Genomic DNA, 22,625 nt, shown 5'->3' with positions numbered 1-22,625 from the left:
CGGTCAAATACCTGCTTTCAGGTGCTATGTTTTGACAAAAGAATCCATTAGAGATGTCTAATGTTGTTTTGTATTTTTTGCGCACAATGTTATTCATTAGTGCTGCACTGTGTGAGTTGTGTACTGCAAATGTCTTGCAACATGAGTTTAGGTGTCTGTAGTCCAAAACTAGACTGTATGAATCGTCTGGCTTGGAGACAGGAAACAAAGGATTGTTCATTTGTGAGGTGTATGTTTCAATCACCCCCTGGTATTCAAGTTGATCGAAGATCTCCCTGACTTGTTTTTTAGCTTCTTACTTAATTGGGTACTGCCTTTGTGCAGTTGGTTGACATTTTAACTGGATTTTGTGAGGAGGAGAGCCCTCATCCCATCCTACATGGTTTTTATATAATGGAGGAGCTTGGGCTACCGCCCACTTTCTTGCCAGTGTATATTTTTTATGGATTGGAATATGATTTGAGAAGGCAGGCATAACCATTTCTTCGCCATGAGGGCACTCCCTGATAAACTCTGGTGGCCAATCTTTTTCATCTAAAAGGATGTCATAGCCTTTGGAAAGGTTATCCCAAAATAGACCCCTTACTTTCCTAGTCTTATCTCACTCTATATGTAATGTTATTTCGTATATTTTATGAGGTTTGCTAACTCTGGTATCTGCAGTTTCCACCTGGATGTATTCATTCGTGTCCACTGTCTCCAGACGATTCATCAGGATCTTGCGAGCTATGCTCACTTCTGCTGCGCTGTCTAGCATTGTCTGGGCCCACTCTCCGTTTTTCAGCTGTGTCCTCAGTATCCTCGGCATGTTTGATTACTTTAATACTGGCTACCTGCTTTTTTGGAAATTGTAATTTTTTACTTTGATGAGCAGGTTCCTTGTCTTTGGAATTGACGTGCTCTTCCCTGTGTTCTGACCGTCCTCTTCTTTCCGATTTCTGCGAGGAATTCTGAAAAGATAGAGAGGGACGTGTATCAATATCTTGATATCTATCAGGTTTCTTTAAGTTGTCCCTATTTCTAAGGTTGTATCTTTTCTCAGAGGGCTCCCTCTGGGGAGACTTGTGTCCTTGGTCCGGAGATCTTTCTCTCCGCCGAGGAGACCTTCCTCTGGAATCTTTTTTCTTTGGGAGTGGATTGTTTATTTCCATCCCAGCTCGTTTTTGGAGTGTTTAGATTATTTTTAATAAATATCTTTTCAGGATTTTCAGTTAGTTGGGGTTTTACCGGTTTCCCACCCAAACTATCTCTTCCTAGTTCTTCATAGGATTTTTCTATGATTCTGGCAAGTTCAAATGGCTGTTCTGCTATATCTGTTTCTTTCAATTTCTGGAGGAAAGTTATATCCTCCATTGTCAATTGAACCAACTCTCTATATGCCTGTGTTAATTCTTTCATTTTAACTAAGAGTTCTTCGCTTGACATTTTATTAATGTCAGGATGTGGTGTGTAGCTGGCTAGAACCGGCCACGTTGCTCCTGGTCTACCTAGTGGACCGAGCCTGGTGATGTGATTATTATGTTTTAGGGCGCCTTTAAACCAGAGCAGGTGCTCTTGGTAATTGAATGGGATTTCCACCTCCTCGAAAGGAGTGTACTCTTCTGGAGGTTCCTCTATTTTGTAATAGTGGAATTCGTGTGTGACAGCGTTTGCTGCTGGAAAGTTTATCCATGAATAGAATACCTCTGTCTGCCGACATTCATGTGCCTCAATTACGAATACGACTATACCACCTCTCGATATTAGTCCATTTTCTATAAGTTTAAGTGTTAGTTTTTCTTATGTTGACCGGAATGAGTATAGCATTCGGGTCGTTCTGTAGGAGACTTGTCATCCTCTAGGAGTCGAGCTGCTATTTTAGCTGTCTCTCTTTCTTCTTCACCGTCTGACATTTTACTGACAGAAAGGTTTTTGTTGCAGATCAAGTTTCAAGGAAACAAAGATTATGTGTACAATATTTTGGAACACTGTATCCTTCAACGTTGATTAAACCAAGAACTATACATAGAAATCTCTTCCTACTAAGTTCCGGCGGATTTTAACCTTTTACCCACTCCAGACGTCTTTTGGAGTATTTACGGGAGAAAGGGTCTGTGTGAAAAAGCACGACTGAGTTACTCTAACGTCTTGCGTTAGATTTATCGCCTTACCAAACGTTGGGCGCCATGTAGTGTAGTTCCTATATTCCCAATAGGCTCTGCGCATTGGAATAATATATTCAGCAGTGTAGACGTAGGACTGAGGTTAACTAGGTCTCTACTGACTATATTAGACTTAAGGTTTGCCAGCTAGCTCAGAGGTCACTAGAAACTTTCTCGAATAAGCGAGGAGGAGTTTAACCTCCCTGGATAGACAAGAAGGGATTAGCTTCAGACAACCATAAAACATGACAATTTTGCTCTCCCTGAATAAGAGTATATCTCTAGAGTTGTGTGAAAACAAAAGACAGCTATTTCACTCAGTCAAATGTGCGTACTTAGTTTCACCAGAATGCAGAGAAAAGAGAGACGGGCATTTTCAATAAAAGGTATTATTTATTGAGCAGTCTTCTTCCTCATGCAAGAGAAATGAATTGCCACGATTGTAATGCTCATGGTAAAGTAAAGTGCGTACAGTAAAAGTAGGATTATAAAATAATACTGTAAAAGCATTGATATGGTTTCTGAGCCATATGATACTTTAAAATAGATAAAATATATACATACATATATACAGTGACTAATCGTACTCAACTGGTGCTTCTAAATACGCCTACCCCGGTGTACCTGACCTAAGCCTAATACGTGGGAAGGAGTAAGTAAGTAGCAGTTTAAGTTAAGTTTGTTTTGCCAAGAATCTGACTCAAGAATTCTCTTTAAGGGTTTAGTCAGTTCAGTACCTGGGTAATAGAAAGCAGGAGGGCTGGTATCTCTCTCTCAGGACACGATATCCCAGTCACCCGCAAGGGTAGGCTGGAAACGCCGGAGCTGGATTTTCTCGGCAGGAGAAAAGACAGCGTCTTTCTCAGCGCGTCAAAAGGGAGGGGCAGCATCCGTGGGCTCTCGCATCAGCTGGGCTCTCGGGCAAGTAGATAGCTGCTCCAGAATCACCACCGTGTGTTTGCTTAAAGCAACGTTGGTATATTTATACCTGAAAGGTGCCGGGTTTGACGTAAGGCTGGACATAAGACGTCAATAAAGATGTCACTAAGAACTGGCCGTTCTTACAGTGCTTTACAGGAGTTCTAGGACGAAATCAAAACAAAGGCAATGGGGGATTTCCCAGGTTGCTGGAGGCTTGGTTTTGTTTAGAGAACTCGGTGTGCTTTCTAGGGGGCTGGAGGAGTAGTCTTGCTTAATGTGACAGCATGTGCTACAACTGAATTATGAATAGGGTTTTTTATGCCGTTGTATGGATATTATTGATTTATAACCGGACAAGGGTATAAAATATAAATATCGATTTAGGTCCCTAGATAAACACACTACATGCGCGGGGTCTCCGGCGGACTCGCCGGCAGGTTTGCCCCCGGTGCCGACTGAGCCGCTTGCCTCAAGGGATGATGGAGATATGGCGTCGTCTGGGCGCGGCTGGCTGGGTCCCCCTGTTCGACCCATAGCACACCTGCTGTGCCGCATAGCCCAGTGGCGCCCCGCTGTGGCGCCGCAGGAGGTTGTTGGTGCTCGCAGCCTAGCTTTGAGCACGCCTCAGCCTTCTGGACTGGCGGCTGCCTGACAGAGGCGGGGTCAGTGCCGGTCTGGCGCCGTAGGCTTGCTTCCTCGGCGCCGACTCCATTCCTTCCTTTAAAGTCTAGGCCTGTTGTGGTCGATGCTGATCCGGTGCCAGTCCGGGCACCGACTTTATTCCGGTGCGGTAGGCTTGCCTCTCCGGCTCCGGCGCCGTCCCCTTCTTCGGAAGCAGAGCTTGTCGTCGTTGACGTGGAGTCTGCCCCGGACGAGGCTGACTCGGCGCCGGATGGGGCAGAGTCGACGCTGTGCGGTGCAGGGTTGGCGCCAACCGAAGTCACCCTGGCGCCGCCCCGACGCAGAATTATTGACTCCTCTCCGGAGGCCTCCGGGGGGGGGGTTCCACGTCGCCGCAACGTAGGATCTGTCCTTGCCTCTTCCACCCTTGGAATTTGTGGCCCCAGCAGACTCCCCGCCCCTTCAGGACCCTCATTCGTCAATGGGGCTTCCTTCTTTTGGTCATTGGTCACATCCTCAGTTCATTGGTCAACCTCCTTGGGGTGAGAAACTTAGTTTACAGCCCTCACCCAGATGAGTTGCTGTCCCCTCCTCGGAGGGCTGCCGGTGCGGTGTTCATTAGGGTTGTCTCCTTAGCCGCTCGTGTTCTGAGTATGCAACCCCCTTCGGTCCCCCTGCCAGTTGTCCCTCTTTTGGATGTCCTCCACCACGGTTCGGGGAATGTAGACACGCTTCTACCCTTCAAAGCTTCTCTTTATGACACTCTTTTGGTCACGGGGGTTCGGCCAGCTTCCGGTGATCTGGTGGCTCGTTCGATCTTGCATTGCCACCGTCTTGCTCCACATGATCCAGTTTGCTACTTTGCTCACCCAGACGTTCAGGGGTTTGTCCTGCAAACTGCTTTCCCTACCGTGCCTCAGCTGCTGTTTCCTCCCTCCCGAGAGTCCAGATGGCTGGAGTCGTGGGGCCGTAACATTTTTGCCTCCATTAGCACAGCTCTTCGATCACTAAATACAGTGTGTGTTTTGGCTAGGGCTACTTCTGCCCTTTGGGACTTTGCCGAGTCTCTTTTATCTGCCACTTCTGAAGGCGCTTGTGTTGACCTCCTTCATCTTGGCCGTGATTTGGCGGAATTTACAATCTGCTCGGCCTTGGATACTGTGGATTCCTTAGGCCGTGCTATGGCTGGTTCGGTTGCCCTACGGCACCATGCTTGGTTGCGGGATGGCATCTTCCTGGAGAATATCCGGGAACGTCTTGTTGACCTAACCTTTTGTTTGATGCCCATGCCGATTCGGCTGTTTGGCGCCACCTTGCGGGCTTTCGTCCTCCCCCATAGGTCTCCATTTGACATGTTCTGGGGTGCTTATCCTTTTATTCAGCATCCACCAGTTGCACTATGCGTTTTTTTAGGCTGGCGGTAAGCCTACTGTGGAGGTGTTCCACAGGTTGTTTGTGTTTAGTCCTCTGACTATGGTTTGTCCTAAGAGGTGTTCTCCCGTGGATCTTGGGGATGTGCCATACTCCAAGTGGGGTACCTGTATGCTATTGACCTTCAAGTTGCCTGGTTGGGTAGTCCCATGCTCATTTTAACTGCACCATCTTGTTGTCTTCGTGGTGGTCTGCTCTGTGCATGTTTTAGTACTGGCCCGCTTCAGCGTGCTTCAGAGTGATACTGTTCGCCCCTGTCCCCTCTTTGGTGACTAGGTGCGCACTTGGCGTGTCCTTTGTTCCCGTCTCTATTTCTAAGGCGTTGCTCAGTTCCTGCCTGTTGCCCTTCGATTCCTAGATGTGGCCTCTCCGGCCTCCCTTGAGTGGGCTAGCCTCGGTGGCTCTGCTTGCCTCACTTCATGTTATCCTCTAGCTTGGTTGGTGTCCACTTCGTGCACCATTGGGCTGAGAGTAATCCTTCTTCCTCCTTCGTTCTGGACACTCTCTTCTGTCCTGGGATGTGGCTAGTGCCATTTATACATCTTATACTCACACAGGTATGGTGTTGTGCCATTCTGGCAGTTTCGTGATATTTTGTCTCCTGTCGTCCTTTGCTCTTCCGAGCTACTTGGGTTGCTGTCTGACTGCTCCGCCGCAGCCTTCCCCATAGCCTGTCACTCTGTTGCCGGCTCAAGGTTTCTGGCACTTTCTGTTGTTCAATCGCAGACCCTCCTCCCCCTTGGGGTATGGCTGTGGTATCTATTCTAAGTTAAGGAATCTGCAACTAGATGTCTCTATCAGATGTACGAGTTACTTACCTTTGATAACGATGTATCTGGTAGAGACTTTCTCTAGCCGCAGATTCCTTAACGCCCACCCATCCTCCCTGTTCTGCGAGGACCTTGCCAGGTGGGCTTCTCCATTTGGCCTCCTTTCAGTTGCCATTGATTTTCTTCCAGGGTGCTCGTATGGTTACACCCTTCTTTAAAAGTTGCCATATGCGGCTGCCTCCCTCCAGGTGGCTTCTTTCCTATTAAACAGTGACTTAGATTCACCTTCATCAGGAGATTCTTCTTCTTTTTCTCCTGGTGCCTTCCCTCCCTCCCTCCTTCTCTGTTGACTTAGTGCTATTGTCTCCTCTATAGTCACCTTCTTGGGAATCTGCTGGGCTGTGTTTCGGCCTCCCTCTTTCTATAGGGGAGGTGCTATCCTTTTCATACCCTCTCGCAGTAGTCTGGTCTTCCTGTGCCCGTCCTTGTTGGGCGGCACAGTTTTACATGGTAATAACAACCAACCTTTATCTGTTGAGATATTCTTCCCTTCTTACTCAGCCTGTGGGGAGGGTCCATGCTTCTCTTTGTGGGGTTCTTTCTCAGAGCTTGCTCTGCCCTTACTTCTTCCCTTATATAGAGACAGTGACTAATACTGTCTTTTATGATGGTGTTTTGCACCATCCTCCTTCTTTCTTTTATGGATTTTTCATCCTTCGCCCGCTGTTCCCATACTTTCACAGTTTTGTTGGTGGCTCCACGTTGTGCTTCAGAAAGTTTCTCTGAAGAAAACGGATGTCAGCGAGCCGGGAGGGACTTAACTGACCTCGCTGACGTCACGTCCGTGGACGACGTCAGGGCAGGGTCATGAGGAGCCGTCCCCCGGCGCCCAGAGGTGCTGCTGCTGCAAAACAAAATTCAGATTCAGTCTGACGCCTGGGGATATTCTAAGTTAAGGAATCTGCGGCTAGACAATGTCTCCACCAGATAAATTGTTACCGAAGGTAAGTAACTCATACAAGTGAGCTATGGCAACTTAGGCGTGAGCTCAGGACTGAGTAAAAGCTCTTTAATCTAGTTTTGTACTATACATACCACAAGCATGCATGCCTGCCTGCCTGCCTACCTACATACATAGCCAGGTCCTGCATTCAGCAAGCTTTAGAGAAGGTGTGAGTGTAGTGTCTGGCTTAAAGACCAAGTCTTGCGCCTGCTGTGAAGTGGATGTAGCCATAGGTTGAACCCTGTGGTTTCTGGGGAAACATGTGTTGAATGTAAGGCCTAGCCATGCCCACAGCTTGCATGGCGCAGCTGATGCTGGTGCCCATAGGCCATTGGTGTGTGGGAGTTGAGCGCGTAGTCTGGCCAAAGGCCATTACTTATACTCTAAGCTTGCTGGCTGAAGTCGCAGCCCATGCCCTGCACATAGAGTTGTGGGTGCTGAGCAACTTTCTTGATGTTGTTCATGTCATTGGTGTTATACTATATAATGTATCCAGTATTAGCGTTGAAGTAATTTGTGGTTTGTTGCATGTGAGGTCATGAGCAATGCATTTCCAGATTTATAGCTGTGCAGTGGTGTTGCGGTTTGTATTCTGACAATGATGCTTATACACTGGGGAAGAGAGGTGAAATGAATTGTTTCTAAACATACGTTGGTGTCTTGAGTCAACCGGGAAAAATAAATTTCCCTTTTGTGGCAAGTACGAAAGAATATTATCCTGCATTCTTGTTATTAATATAGATCATATTATTAGTAATTTTTTTTTTTTACTATGATAATTTTTTAATATGATAATTTTGCTATGATAATTTGTCTTATGTGAAGCACACTACTATCCAGCAGCTCTGTATAAAACAGTTAAATGAATTAAGTTATCAGGCTATAAAAAGGCTAGATTAAGAATAATTCCTGTATTTTTTTTGAATTCATAAAATACTCCCCCCTCTAGATATATTCATCCCTGTTACAGCGAACTGCTGTAGATTGATTAGACCACAGTGACCACCTTGGCAAATAGGAGGCATATGGTACAACAGGAATATGGCTCCAAAACGTGGCTTAGAGTATTCTTGGAAGATAATTTGAGAACATTGTCATAAGCATGTAGCATGTAAATATTTGAGGGGACACAGCCTTATTTTTATACTTTTTAAATGCAGGTGGAACTTCAGTTTCAGCTTAACCGCTTACCTCTCTGTGAAATGCATTATGCCTTGGACAGAATAAAAGAGAACAGCATCCTCTTTCCAGATCTGACGTTGACACCTCCCATACCATGGAGCCCAAACAGGTACTTCAGAGAAATAGAGTAAACTGCATTTTAGGCAAAGTATTCCTTAGGTGAAATACATATTTTTGTTAATCTGGTCTGGGCACATTCTGCGGTTTTGAGTATCTATGTTATAAAATCTGCATTGGGGTATGAAACATGATCCAGTCTTCAAAAGGTTTAACAATCAAATCATTTTTTGTACCCGTCATGATTATTCAGTTTATTAGTCAATACTGCATTTTGTTTGGATTTTCCCATGGTTCAGAATTTCTTTTTTCAGCTCTTAATGTAATTGGGAAATATTCAAAGAAAGTAAAGAATTTCTGGGCTAACCTTAGAAGATGTATCTATTTCCAAGTCCAAGAATATCTGTAATTGCATACATCAGTTCTCCAAAACTGTGAAAAAGTGTAATTACTTCTCTCTTAAAAAATTTAATATATCATGCCTCTTTCCAAGTTTCCCTTACCCTGACAGGCTTCTCTTTTGGGTTGTTTTGAACGTCTGTTGCCCTACTTGGAATATTAGAATCTGCTTTATCCAGGTGAGACAGTTTCCACCATAGTTATAGAAACAGTCCCTGGATCCCTTGTGCTGCCTTGGGCCACAAGATGGTACTATCCATACAGCACTATAAAGTGAATGTGTGATGGGACCATGCATGTGTTTACCACACATTACAGTTCCATGCAGTCTCTACCACACAAGTCTTAACCATGAATATGCCTTTAACATGCATGCCTTTACAACAAATTATGCTTTGTTAAGGCATGTATGGTGAACACATATCTGCGGTTAAAACTTGACAGGTAAGTCTTAACTCCCCCCGAACCCTGCCCCCACCCTGAGTCCTAAAACAACCCCCTCCCTCCTGAAAACCATCCCACTTCCCCCGAGCCCTAGAATTTCCCTGCCTCCAGTCCTAAAAACTACCCTGACCCTTCCTGAGCCCTAAAAATGGCCCTGCCCCCCCTAAGCCCTAAAAAGTATTACGATCCCTGCCCCCCGCCCTGAGCCCTAAATCTGCCCCCAAGCGCCCTCCCTGACACCTAAGACTACCCCTTATCTCCTAAAAAACAACTCCCTCCCCTGAAAACTGCCCCGAACCCTCCACCTGTGAAAGCTACCCAGAACCCCGACCAGCCTGAAAACTACCCAAAGCCCCCCCCCCCCCCCCCAAAACAGCCCCACCTAACTCACCACGTCGTGTCTTCCCCCGATCCTTCCTGCTGCTTGGCTACTTCCTGCTCTTGCCAGCCAGCAGCTAGACCATGCACTGCTTTAACCATGCATCCTGAGCATGATGGCGCACGGACACATCCTTTGTTTCCTTGTATTTCCTGTTTGGGAGGTGCCTGGCTCCCGATAGAGTGGGCACCATTGCTGTATGGTACCACCAACCTGTTTTAATTTATTTTGTGCGTTCTTTCTCATTTTTAATCTGTTATCCATTTTCAGTTACCAGTAGCAACATCCCACAGGGGAGCATGTAGGTGCTGCAGGGGTTGCTTTGCCCCAGTTAAAAAGCCCCATTTACTTTCGCTGGACACGCCCCCTCCTTTAGAGGGTACTTATTCATGGTCACTTCGCGTGTGCTGAAGGCATGCCAAAGGCAAGCCTGTCTGCACCCGTCTGCACTCAGACTGCGCTCTGCGTCAGCCTCCTGCCGTTTTCAGCCCCAGACCAGTAGTAGGAGGACTTACTCTAGGAACCCTTTGCTCTAGTGGAATACTGCAAGTAAGTATTGCTCAGGACCTCTGCCTAGATGCTTCTCATGTCTTGACACACTGTCCCAACTGTAAACTTTGCCTCTGGAACTTAGTCATAAAAGCTTTCAGCTAGCTCAGCTCCTGAAATGATGGCATGACCCTCAACATAGTCAGTCCGATGTAGTCAAATAATGCCTGCTCTTTAAGTAAGCATGCGCCTGAGTTCGCCGACTTCTTGAACGTACAAGTTATCGACCTAGCATTTGTAACGGAGACCTGGCCAGATGATTCATCAGGCCCAGATCTAGCTATAGATGTCCCGACAGTGAAGGCCATCTGTAGGCAAGACCGGGTAGGTAAAAGGGGTGGTGATATTGCTGAAATATATTGGAGCTATTAGAAAAGGCTTTTCTGAAGTCAAAAAAATACTGCAATCTTAGAATCCCCGTCCTTTAAGATTTTAATCAACAGTCCATATTCGTTTAATGGCTCACTAATCTACCTGGTCCCAGGGCAGAATTTCTAGACTCCATGAATCAGTTATTGGATGTTATCTCACATTCGCATGGTTTTACTCTCTTTGGCGACTTCAATTTACACCTAGAGGACCCTAGAGATAGGGATGCTGCCTACCTTTATAGATGTTCTCTCACAACGGATCATTGGTAACCCCCACTCAGGAGGTCATTTGCTGGATAGGGTATTTTCTATTAATGACTTCCTCCAGCGTCTATCCCCTCTCCCACTGACATGGTCTGATCACAAAGCAGTCCTGTTTACCCTCAACCTTCAGCGGTCTTGTTCAGAGAGTGGTCCGATGATCAATCTTAAACGGTTCCACCCGTGGAACCTAATCCCGGCTGAAGCCTTGGAAAGATCCCTGACTCCAGAGCCCTCGGAGTTCAGTAGCGATCCCAACGTAGCGGCAGCCACCTTTGAGCAATGGCTCCACCACTCAATAGATCTTTTAGCACTGAAAAAATATATTCCAATCGCAGATCTAAACCCTCTGAACCTTGGTTCTCAGAACAACTCGGCGACAAAAACAAGAGTGCTGCCGTCTAGAGAGGAGATTGAGACTTCACTATATTCAAACATATACAAACAGTCTTCTTTATCTCATAAAGCGTTCATTTCTAGTGGAAAAAAGTTGCTACTACACTGTGGGCATCGTAGCATAAAGAAACTCATTCAAAGAACTGTTTGCCACAATAAAGAAGCTAGCTAAGCCCCCAAAGGCTGCAAAAACAAATGCTAGTCAAGACTTCTGTAACTCTTTAGCCACCTTCTTTACAGACAAGGTTAAGACAGTCTACTGCAATTTTGCTGTTGCCCCATTTCAGGGCCCAATCTGGTCCGAGTGCCCTCTGGCCAATGGTGTCATTTCAAAAGAGGCTCCAGTCTCGATTACAGAAGCTGCCAACCCCCCTACGTTACCTTCTTTTTCATCGCTGATTCTTGTCCAAGTAACAAACTTACTGCTGTCCACCAAATTGGGCTCTCCTCTCAATCCGAGTCCTCCTGAGATCTTCCACGGCTTGCAGGAAATTTTTGCTACACACCACCGACCAATTTTTAACAAAATGTTTATATCTGCCATTTTTCCCATCAAGTGGAAGTTAGCATCATTTCTTTCACTTTAAAAAAAAAAAAAAAAAACTACGAATTTAGACTTTGCCAATCCGAACAACTTTCGTCCTATTTCTAGGCTTCTACCACCCGTAAAAATGGTTGAAAATGACATGAATACGGTAATTTCAGATTACATTGAGGAACATGTATATCTGGATGCCACCCAGTATGGCTTCAGGAAGCACCATAGCCCAGAACTGGCTCTGATGTCTACGTCAGAACAGGTTAGGCAAACCGTCAACGCTGGGGGCAACACAGCACTGGTGCTGCTAGACCTCTCTTCCTTGTTTGAGACAGTCAATCACAAAAAACTGCTGGAGTGTCTGGAGGCGAAAGGTAGAAAGGGGGAGAGCTTTGGCTTTACTCAAGTTGTTTTTGTTGGATTGAGAACAATTTGTTGCACTATCTGAGTTCAAATCATCAAACTTCACACTTCCTTGTGGGGTTCCCCAGGGCTCCTCACTGAGCCCTACTCTTTTTAATATCTACGTTGCCCCTCTAACACAACTGCTATGATCATTGGGCTTCTCAGCAATCTCCTATGCTGATGATACCCAAATTGTATCTGTGACAAGCAACCCCTCAGACACAGCCTCACGGTTTAATGACGGTCTTCTTCATGTTGGATAGTGGATGTCAGCGAACTGTTTAAAGCTTAACTCTAATAAAACTGTGGTTCTTCTTTTCAGAGTTAACACGTCTTTTTGGTCACCACCTTACTGGTCTCAGGAACTAGGCTCTCTTCCCGTTCCAACAAACAAAGTGAAGAACTTGGGAATCACCTTCGACTCCAAGCTTACGTTTGAAGGTCATGTGAATATGTTACCTCAGCATCCTTTTATGCACTAAAGCTTCTTAGAAAAGTCTTGCTCTTTATTCCCCTTAATCTTTGTAAAGTCATCTCAGTCTGGTTTTGTTTAGAGATGACTACTGTAATGGTCTTTTCGTCAATCTGAGGAAAAAAGGCCTCCCCAAAATTCAGATCGTGCAAAACGCTGCTGCACGCATACTATTGGATATTCCCAAGCATAAATCCGCTGCCTCCACGCTTACACAACTACATTGGCTCCCAGTAAAGAGACTCATTGACTTTAAGGCTCTATGCATCACCTTCAAAGCGATACATGGTGCAGGACCAAGCTTTTTTTTAAGCAAAACCTCCAGTGGTCCGTCTCAACTTGGTCGCTTCGATGTTTCTTTGCCCATAATCTTGTGATCCCCAGATTTAGGAAAAGCACATGGGGCGGCAGAAGTTTTCTCGTTGGCACCGCCAGACTATGGAATTCTCTTCCCCTAAATTTAAAAGGGGAAACTCACATGCTGGCCTTTAGAAAAGAATTTAAAACCTGACTTTTCAATCTCTAATCTTATAGTTCAAGTTTCAGTGTTCAGATGTTCTGTGAGCTAGCACCTAGATACCCTCTGGTATTTGTTCACGCTCTATAACTCCACTTTTCATTTCATTAAGGCATATGCATGGTTAAGGCAAGCGTGGTAGCGCTTGCATAGTCGGAACATGCGTGGCTCTGTTTCATCTGTTTCCCCTATAAAGCACCTTCTACAGTTCTGCTATGCATGACTACCTTAACTATGCTGGTGCCAATGATGGGGACTGCAAGTCCCATAACCCTTTACGCAACCTCAGGACTGGCGCATCAGGAGGCGAGAAAATACAAACAGCACTATAAAGCCTTCTACAGTCCTGCTGCGCTGGCCTATCTTTGCCCGTAAGAGGCTGAACTGGGCCACCTCCCTTTGTAGTAACGTCCTATTAGGGTTCGCTTGGTTCTCCCTTATTTTAGCCTAACTGTACATTTTAGGATTTTTTGCTTTGCACAAACACACATAACACATTTATGTTGTGCCTTGATATTATTTTAGAAATACTCTGTACATGTTATTGTTCGGTTCTTCCTAGGATTGTCTGAACATTTCATACAAGGTTGAACAACATGGTGCCCTGTTTTGCTGTGATTGATCAGCAACTTCTCCTAACGTTTAGACACAACACAAAGACACATCTACTGTTTTCCAACATGGCACTTTTAATCATATAAACCGAGACTTACTTTTTGGAAAACAAAGAGGAGTATACTTGCAGGGGGACAGGTGCTGGAACGAGTACACCAGCCTTGCACAACATAGATGTGGGCCACCTAACTACAGAGGCCAGGTATGGGGTTCGGTGCTGATTCCGTAGATCATTGATATATTCCCGTGCTCATATAGTGAGGTTAGGCATAGACAAATATTTGATTCTCCATGATAAGACTTTTCATTGTATACAGTTTGCTCGTAATGTTGATTACTTTGCTCAGTTGTATATGTTTTCTAACAGCAGCACAGTTGCTTCATAATAGAAAACAATAGCTTCAATAAATACTGTAAACTTTTGTTGTGTCTTTCTTTTGTTCATTATGGACATGCATGAGTGCAAAGCGATGTTTCCACAGTTCCTTTGGGGACCAATGTTGTGTTCTAGGTTGCCAATTCACCTTTTACTCTGGGAGGGTTAGGAGGCAGGTGAGGCTCTCTGAGCTAGTCTGATTAGGGGCCCTAGGTACTGATGTGGAATGGTGACTCAGTCCCTACATTCCAATGTCCTATGATCACAGGCACAGTTCGGTTTCCAAACAGAATTCATGCAACATGGCACTCCCAACGATGCTAGGGACTTATTCACGGGTCTCCTGAGTAGTTCTTGTGCGTGTTCATAATAACCCCTCACACCTACCACGTAAGACACCCATGGTCTTCAGTATTAATCCTCCACATTATTTTAAGATGCATTTCATTTTAACTGTTGGTTTTTCCAGCATGAGATTTTAAAAGGATAACACCTTTTGTGTGTTTGCATTTAGTTTCCATTGCTGTTCTGACCATAGCTCAGCCACAGCCTTTTCTAATAGCAGTCAATTGCTGTCCATGCGCTTGTAACTGTACATAGCCGTACTAATGCAGGCAGTTGCTTTACTTCGTGGTTGAAGCCCACAATGCTTATCACTTTGAAGTCTTTTATTCTTGAGTCAATTTTCCGGCTGTGGATGCTAATACAAATATATTTTATGAATACACAATTGTTAACCAGCACAACAAAAAAGAGATTATATGCTCTTACATATAAATTCCACTTTATACTGGGAACATCAAATGCATGTCCACATGTACTTGCTCTAGTACTCACGGGTCCCTTTAGCAATAAAGAGGCCACCTGGTCAGCTTTAGCTGGTTATACAACAATCCCTAATTTTACGAATCTCAATGCTCAAGAGCTACAATAACTACACAATAGCTTTTAGATTATATACATGCTTAACTGGGTATGTTTCGCGCACCTTGTTGGCGGCCCCATCAAGGGTTGGCCTTCCAGGAGAAGCCCAGTTGTCTGCAGTGCCTATATTAAGTTATGTTCTTTTTCATTCAATTATGGGCAAAATTCCCACAAATTATGAAGTAATTCCATTTTGGATCACCCCAAAAATCAATCAAATTGAACCGTTATTTCCCTTTACGGGACCACAGGACAAGCACAGAATATTGACTATGTGCTTACCCCATGGAATGGTTCCTGGAATAGGTGACGATAACACTTTGTTGCAATCTATACCATAAGTCATGGTACTCCTACTTAGTCAGTCTTGCCAGAGGTGTTAAAACAAATGCAGAATGAACACTGGGCAGCTGCTGCCCTGGATTTGAGGAGGAAACTGTTTAAAATGTTCCTGTAGTGTCCGCAATGAGTTTGTATAAAATTAATGGCGAAGCAGTTTCTCTGGCTATACGGCAACGCCTCACAGTGGTCTCGCACACCGACCGGGAATGTGACCTACCTATAATTATTGCGAATGTCTTTACTTCATTAGGACGCAATCATTTGGGAATCATACATACTAAACCACCACTTGGCAAACCTCCTCCCACAAAGTAGCCAAGCAGAACCCCGAGTTTGTTAAACTCTAAACAAAAAGGTAAACCTCAGGAGGTTCTCCACACCCGGAGTCCTCTAAGAGGTGCTATAATTTGCGTGATCGCACACAAATCAAGGCTCCAGACAGGTATAACATTTCTGATACTCGTTCTCCTTGTTCCTTTCAAAGCTCAACTGACATGCAGTACGAGAGAGTAGGATGTTCTGATCGCGGACAAGAAGAATACGTAAAACCGAAGAGTTACTCACACCGCTCGTCTAACATGAAAATAAAGATGGATGAAAAACCTTCTCAGTTTAACCCTAATTTCAGAAAAAGGAAGTTGCTGCTATAACCGCAAAGTATGCCACACACTGAGAACTCTCCTTCTGAACAGGAGTTGGGCAGTGACTCTCCACGACAGCGCAGCAGAAGTCACTATAGTGTGCTAGAATCTCCAGGAGTTTCTGGCAGAGAGAGAAACTGATAACTTTGTTACAGTTGAAACCCCAGATACGCGTGCATCCCCACCAAACAGAATGTGATTTGGATATACAAAGTGAGGGTTACATAGAGCATACCATTTGAGTAATACTCTGGTAAAATGTTACATTATCCTATGCCATCCTTTTAGAAGAAGTCTATTGGCCCCTGCAATTTGTCCAAAACGTTCCCACATGGAGAGGATTTAATAATTACTTCATTTTCTGCAATTGTCCCTTATGAAGTTAAGCAAGCCTATACAGCAGAATCAATTTGGCTGGGATAAGGACTCTCCTTATCAATGCCCCATTAAGCGGGATGCTAAAGCACCTGTTCGAGAAATGCTCTTCCAATTCGAGAACCCTGTGTCTCTCAGATTAATAGTCCCCCTTTTTTTTTTTAAACTGCATCATTCATATCGCATAGATTAGACTACATTTTAACAGTTGTGTGTGCACTTTTGCAATACAAAACACACACAGTACGGCAATTATTAATAATTTAGTACGTAAAAAATATAAAACAACCTAGGATATTTCCAGTTTTATTTTCTGCCAAAATCTAGGGCCTGAACGCAGAATTGGACAGCCGTCTCAGTACTCTACTTTCAACGTAGCTTTGTACGACAAGCCATGGGCTATAAAAACAATCCAGCACTGTTTGCAGCCCATGTCAATTCTACACGAATGTGACTCAGACGCATTGTCCTATGTAGATGATATCTACCTGGTAAACGATGAGTTAAACCCACATTTAGCAGGAGTGAAACGCAAAATAATAGGATTTGCTGAGATTGGCTACAAGTCCAACTTTAAGAAATCTAATATAGCATTTTTAAGTGTCCTTTTCTTGGAATATGAACTTACTCATGAGGGGAATAGTCTTGCCCTTCACTTTTTGGAGAAATATGCACAGACTCCAGACACTTTGAAGAAATTCCTACCCTTGTTAGGATTCCTTAATTTTGGCTTAACTTAAATTCCTGATTTGGCACAATGCATGAAATCACTATATGAATTAATACGCCGTGATTTTTCCTGTACATGTTGGACATCAGAACATATAGATACATTCAGATCCTGAATTACTCGCAACGCATCACTTACATACACGTTTGAATACCACAAAGTTGTTCATACGTGTCATAGCAGGTGCAATTGGATTTATCTAGATCACATTTAATGAAGGTGTAACGATGCGGATTGCATATAAATCGCATTTGGCATCCACTGAAAAAAATACTGACTGCAGTGCAGATGGCCACTTGTGCAAGGGAATCGCATTGTTGTTGTTCCTACCGTGCTAGCCTTCGAGGCTGTTACAAAAGCTTGTGTTCCTAATTCTAAAGCCCTCCATCATAGATGGGAACAGTGGACAGCCTCCTTATCAGCTATTGATGTAGATTTGGTCTTTGACCCGTCTTTACCGACACAAGAACTTCTACATTATGAGCATGTCTATCCCATGCCCAACACTGTTTTATCTCTTGAACAGTATAAATATGTTTCTACTGATGGTTCCTGCTATAGGCACCAAGCACCAATATTCGGCGGCAAGCGCCACTGTTCTTGCAGTAATGTTGGATGTAAGGTTCCAGCCACCAAAAACGTGCAAACAGTTCTTAGGGGACTGCACTGCGCAGTGGGCTGAACTTAAGGCTTTGCTTCTTGCACTAGGAAATATGGATCCTGAATTCCCCACACTTATAATGTGCTATTTGTATACCTGTATCCTGTCCTTGAATTATAATTTACATTATAGGCGCCAAACTAGATTCAGAGATTCTAAAGGCAACACAATTGAAAATTAAACACTTTGGGTGGAAGTGGTGGACCTGAACAATAGGTTGCCACTGACTCAAGTTATTCATATGTTGAGTCATCAGTGTTGGAACACACACTGTAGGGAATTGCCTGGCTGAAGAAGCGGCCAAATCTGCAGTTGCGACTGGTACTGTTGCTGCGATAACTCGTTCTAGAATGAGGATAGATAATGACATATATTCTAACAAAGGCGTTACCCCTATACATAATGGCTTTCCATCTAAATATACATACCATTTAAGTAAACAAAACATTCCTTTTGTAACGATTCCAGAGGTTGGTGAACTTTTGATTCCCAGCTAAGACTGCTGACTAGCTTTAGTTATCCCTGCCCATGAAGGTGTTGCTTCTGTACGTACAGGTGTGGTGGCCACAATTTTGGTGCTACAGCAATAATACTGGCGTCAAAACGTAGATCAACAGGCCCAAAAATATGTTGTTTGTTGTGACATTTGACAACAACTTAAGTTTCCACCGTGGTATATCCACCACAGACGCCTGTTGAATTCCAACAAACCTTTCAGTTGCATTTTGTTGGACCACTGTGGTCCTCCTATTTTATATACTTGCTCCAGGTTCCTCTGGGTTTAGCCACAGCTGTCAGCTGATGCTCTAACTGTTATTAAAGATACGCAAGCCTTTATCAGAACATATGCATGTATTACATTCCTCTTGGACCAGTGCCTGGCTTTCACTTCATAAGTGTTTCGGGATACTGTGGCTTCCCTGGATGTAGAAGTGTGTCATTCTTCTCCATATCTGCCCAAGGGCAGTTCTGTTGAGAAGAGGATAAACCTTGACTTAAAGTAGTCCTTAATAACTAGAGTATTAGGCAAGGGACCTGGATTAATCCATTGCATATATGAGGTACAATGAGCACTTAATCTCCCTAAATGTTCTCTGGGTGGCCAGACCACATACGAGATCCTTTTTGGAATAAAAATGTACGTTTCATACCTTGGCTGTCCCGCCATTGTGGCGGCGGCCGCGCCCTTAGAAGTAAATGATTGTTGTGCGATCTTAAAGAATCTACAAAATGTCAGTGACAACCAATCCAACAAACAGTTTTAATACATATGTAGGAATTAAGTCGAAACCAGAAACTTTCATCTGGATTCCAAAGCTTGGGGATCTTGTATGGGAAAAAGTTGTAGAGAAAAAGGAGTTTGGTCCATCATACCATGCAAATCTGCCAGTCCCTTGACATTCAAAGGACTAGAACTGTAATCTTGCCACCGCTTCCTGGTTCTAAAGACAATTGTTTTGTCTCCATTGATCACATCAAGATATCACATGGCCTATTCGAAACCGTAGGCCACGAGTAAATCCTTGGTAGTTACCTAACCCCTCTCGCTACCATACAGGTAATTCCTCTACAGCTGGTGAGCAAAACCAAAGCTGTTTCTCCCCAGCCTGGGCGGTGAGGGAGATGGAGAATAAACTTAAATTACTCCCCAGTACAGCTACAACTTCTATACACACGACTAGTGAGTACTGTCCGTACTTCTGTACCTACTACAGCTTATGTTGTTTTTTATCGATCCACCTCTTTTGGATTTTTTTTAGTCCTGTTACAGTACTTGCGGCACCAGTTATTAATGAACTGCTTCTGGTTATTATGTGAGTCAAGATGAATTACCTTCTGACTCTTTTGAAAATTTCCCAGTTTTAGAGCCTCCTCCCACACGGATCTGTGTTTTCTTTTCATGGCTGAAATACATTTATGTAGTCCTGCTTTGGATGTATGCTTGGATAACGCTTTCCTTGGTCTTTCTATTTCTGTGGATTGGGTTTGTGACTGTTTTTGTCTTGATGATTAATGGCCATTACCTTCCAAAACGCTCTGCCACAGTACTGGTCGATGAGGTGTTGACGCCTCACTCATCTTCACATAATCTAAAAAGAGGCGGGTCCCTTGTGAACATTTCCAACGTTCCTGTAGAGGATGGAATTGTTTTGGATAAAGTACCTTATGATCTATTTGGTCCTACTTAAATTCTACAAATTCCTTATGTATTCAGGGTTTCTCTGGGTGATGTGATTATACATGGGTTACATACTGATGATTGGGATGTTGAAACTGTAAACTCCATACTGTCCTTGAATCAAGAGGTTCTATATTTAAATTCTGCTAATTATGGTGAAATGTTATGTTACCATCATTATGGACATCACTATTTACATGGAGCTAGTGTTCAACACACTTTTAAATTGCACACAATCGGAACATTGCCCCACTCACCCACAAGGGGGCTCAAAAAGATATAGGTATACATTCACAAATCCTATTATTTCATACTAGTCCTTATACCTCCATATATGCTTACCCAAACTAGGCTAATATATACAGATTAATGTCGCCCAATTAGCTGTAAAAGGCTATGATTATTGGAAGGATACCATTGACTAGAAATCCATTTGCGATACCAAATCTTGGCAAGTTAAGGGGATGAACACCTTGTTCAGACCCTGCTTAATTCCAATACAAATGATTGTTCTCGATGTTATAGTTTGGCAATCGGCAAGATTTGACAAATTACACTGAAGTACAACTCAGTAGTATGTTGCAGAATAATACATTTACTCCACACTTTCAGGTCCTCACGGATGGTTATTGTGGCCAGTAGACACAAATGGTTGTTATGCGACTTTTAATTTTTTTTTATTCTACACCCGAGTTTAAGGCAAGCAGATCCGACCCCCGTTATTCCCACTCTCAGCTTTCAGGTATTGTTACCACCTATTCAGTGGGGAAATATTGTCAACTATGGTTGGAACATTCCACACTATCTGTAGTAAAACATCTTTCCACTCCTCTCTGAAGACATGAACCTATCCGATTTCCTACTGGGTCCTAAGTCTCTGCCTTCTAAAAGATTTGTTTATGCCACATACAATGAAATTTGGAAATAACAAATTGAAGTATGAAACATTTCCATGTTGGTAGATGCGCACCCCTAGGAGGCAGCTTCATTCTTGAGTTACGGTCATTCCTATTTTCCTATCGTTGTAAATGAGCCAACAAAGAGGTTTTCCTTACTAGAAAGGAATGCAACTCTTCTGTTGGACATTCACTCGTTTGTAAACAAGTTACCATGCACTGCACATCTAATGCGTTGGTAGTGATTTGGTCTGTTATCTAAAAGAAATACCAGCCCCTTCATTTCTTCCCCTCATCACAGTGTTTTGAAATGGAAGCTGTTGAATGCTAAACGACCAAGAATGTTGTGGAATGAAGGCAGGGTTCCCTTATATTTCATCGCTCTCCCGGATAGTGTAACAGTGACGAATAATACCCTCCGCATTGGTTCAATGCACAATAGGGTCCACCTCTAGATAGCCTCAATTCTGTCTATGTTTGAGGTGATTAAGTGAGGGAAGGGAAGGGAGCAGCTGGGAAGGAGACCTGGAATAAGCAGAACATCAGCAGTGGCCCATGCAGGTAAAAGCACTGCGGCCGGGTGAGGGGTGATTTTGACGAACGATGTCAACGGAAAATTAAATAATGACTATTCCCTCATCATCGTCCGTTTAAATCCCCCCCTCCAAACCAGCCCCACCGATCTTACCTGCATGGGCGACGGATGCACAACACTCATTAATCACTCCACACTTTGTTTAACCCCTTCAGCGCTAATGACAAGGGTAACTCGTCATGGACTTTCCATTGATTTCAATGGAAAGTCAATGGAGCTCAACCAACACCCTTAGCAGCCAAGTGGTTAACATAATAATTATGTTTTGCATACCTTACTACCTGTAACAAAACAAAATAATATTTCTGCTCTTGTAATTGCAAGATGAGGAAGAGGCTGTTTCAAAAGTAGTATGTGTGTCCTTATGCTTGTCTAATTAGCAAGCTAAAAAAATAAGTAGTTGTCATTTATATATACTATTCACACTCAAACACATTGTACCTCTTAATGAGGAAACATATCCCCAACAAAAACTAAAAGGAACTGTGCCTCACAGGGGAAGAACCACACTCCCTGGACTCCACTTGACCCCCTGTTAATTTTAGTAAAACAGAAGCAAAATTTGAAAATCTTCACAGGAGAACACTTTTTCCAAGCACCGCAATTCTACTAAAAATAATGAATTACTTCTGGTAAACAATCCAGGTATATTTAATCATACATGAATGAACATAAGAAATAGTTATTTCTCTATTGTTCCAATAATATGACCTCTTGAGCCAGAAAAATAGATAAAGCAATATTATTTCAAAATCGAGTTTGTAGAAAGCAGTGTTTAACTCTTGATTTAATTAAGCAGTAACTTCTGTGTCATCTGAGTTTAAGCAAGCCAGCAAAATAATGAGCAAATAATTAACTCCTTCAAGATTTACGACTTCTTGTGGTGACCTTCACACCAATTATAACTTTAGCTGATTTCAAACTGAGGAACTTGGAAATGTAAAAGAAAACATTTAGTCAAACTGAATATAATTAAATAGAGCTTTTCAGAAAATCAGCACAGTATTTGAAAGCACTCTGTAGATAAATCCCTACTCTAATGTCACGGAAAAAGTACAGACTTGGCCTTTTACAATGTATGAACAGGAATCAGTGCAAGCACCCTTACCACCTCATAATTACAAGGATTTAAAGGCAAACAGCAGAAGCTCAGGATAGTATCCAGAGACTGGATATTCTGCGTTGTTCCTCAACTAGAAGCTTTTTGTATAGCCCTTCTGGGTTATTGTGAGTCATTAATAAAAAAAAGATTATAGAGCAACTAACCTCTACAATGGTTCATGGGACATGTAGTTCTAACCTTATCCAGTGGCAGCTGGTGAGGCGTAAAACTATTGCCAGACTGCACAGCGGTGAGCGAGCACAGAAAGCGAGCCCAAACAACCCATTGATAAAAGGTGCATTTTCAAGCAAATTTGAGGAAGCAGGAAGTTT

The 22,625-nt window shown here is 43.5% G+C and overlaps 1 protein-coding gene across 4 annotated transcripts in view; it reads left to right on the top strand.

The window, feature by feature from the left end:
- The window catches only part of HELZ (helicase with zinc finger), a 1,775,655-nt gene that overhangs the window by 652,196 nt on the left and 1,100,834 nt on the right, over positions 1-22,625 (top strand). For all 4 annotated transcript variants that reach the window (XM_078654323.1, XM_078654320.1, XM_078654322.1 and 1 more), the window contains exon 14: positions 8,048-8,178. In XM_078654323.1, coding sequence (XP_078510449.1) covers positions 8,048-8,178 — 131 coding nt within the window. The remainder of the gene's footprint in view (positions 1-8,047; positions 8,179-22,625) is intronic.

The sequence above is a fragment of the Lissotriton helveticus genome, chromosome 7 (genome assembly GCF_964261635.1).
Source record: "Lissotriton helveticus chromosome 7, aLisHel1.1, whole genome shotgun sequence".
Taxonomy (NCBI): Eukaryota; Metazoa; Chordata; class Amphibia; order Caudata; family Salamandridae; genus Lissotriton; species Lissotriton helveticus.
This window is presented reverse-complemented; position numbering and strand designations above follow the sequence as displayed.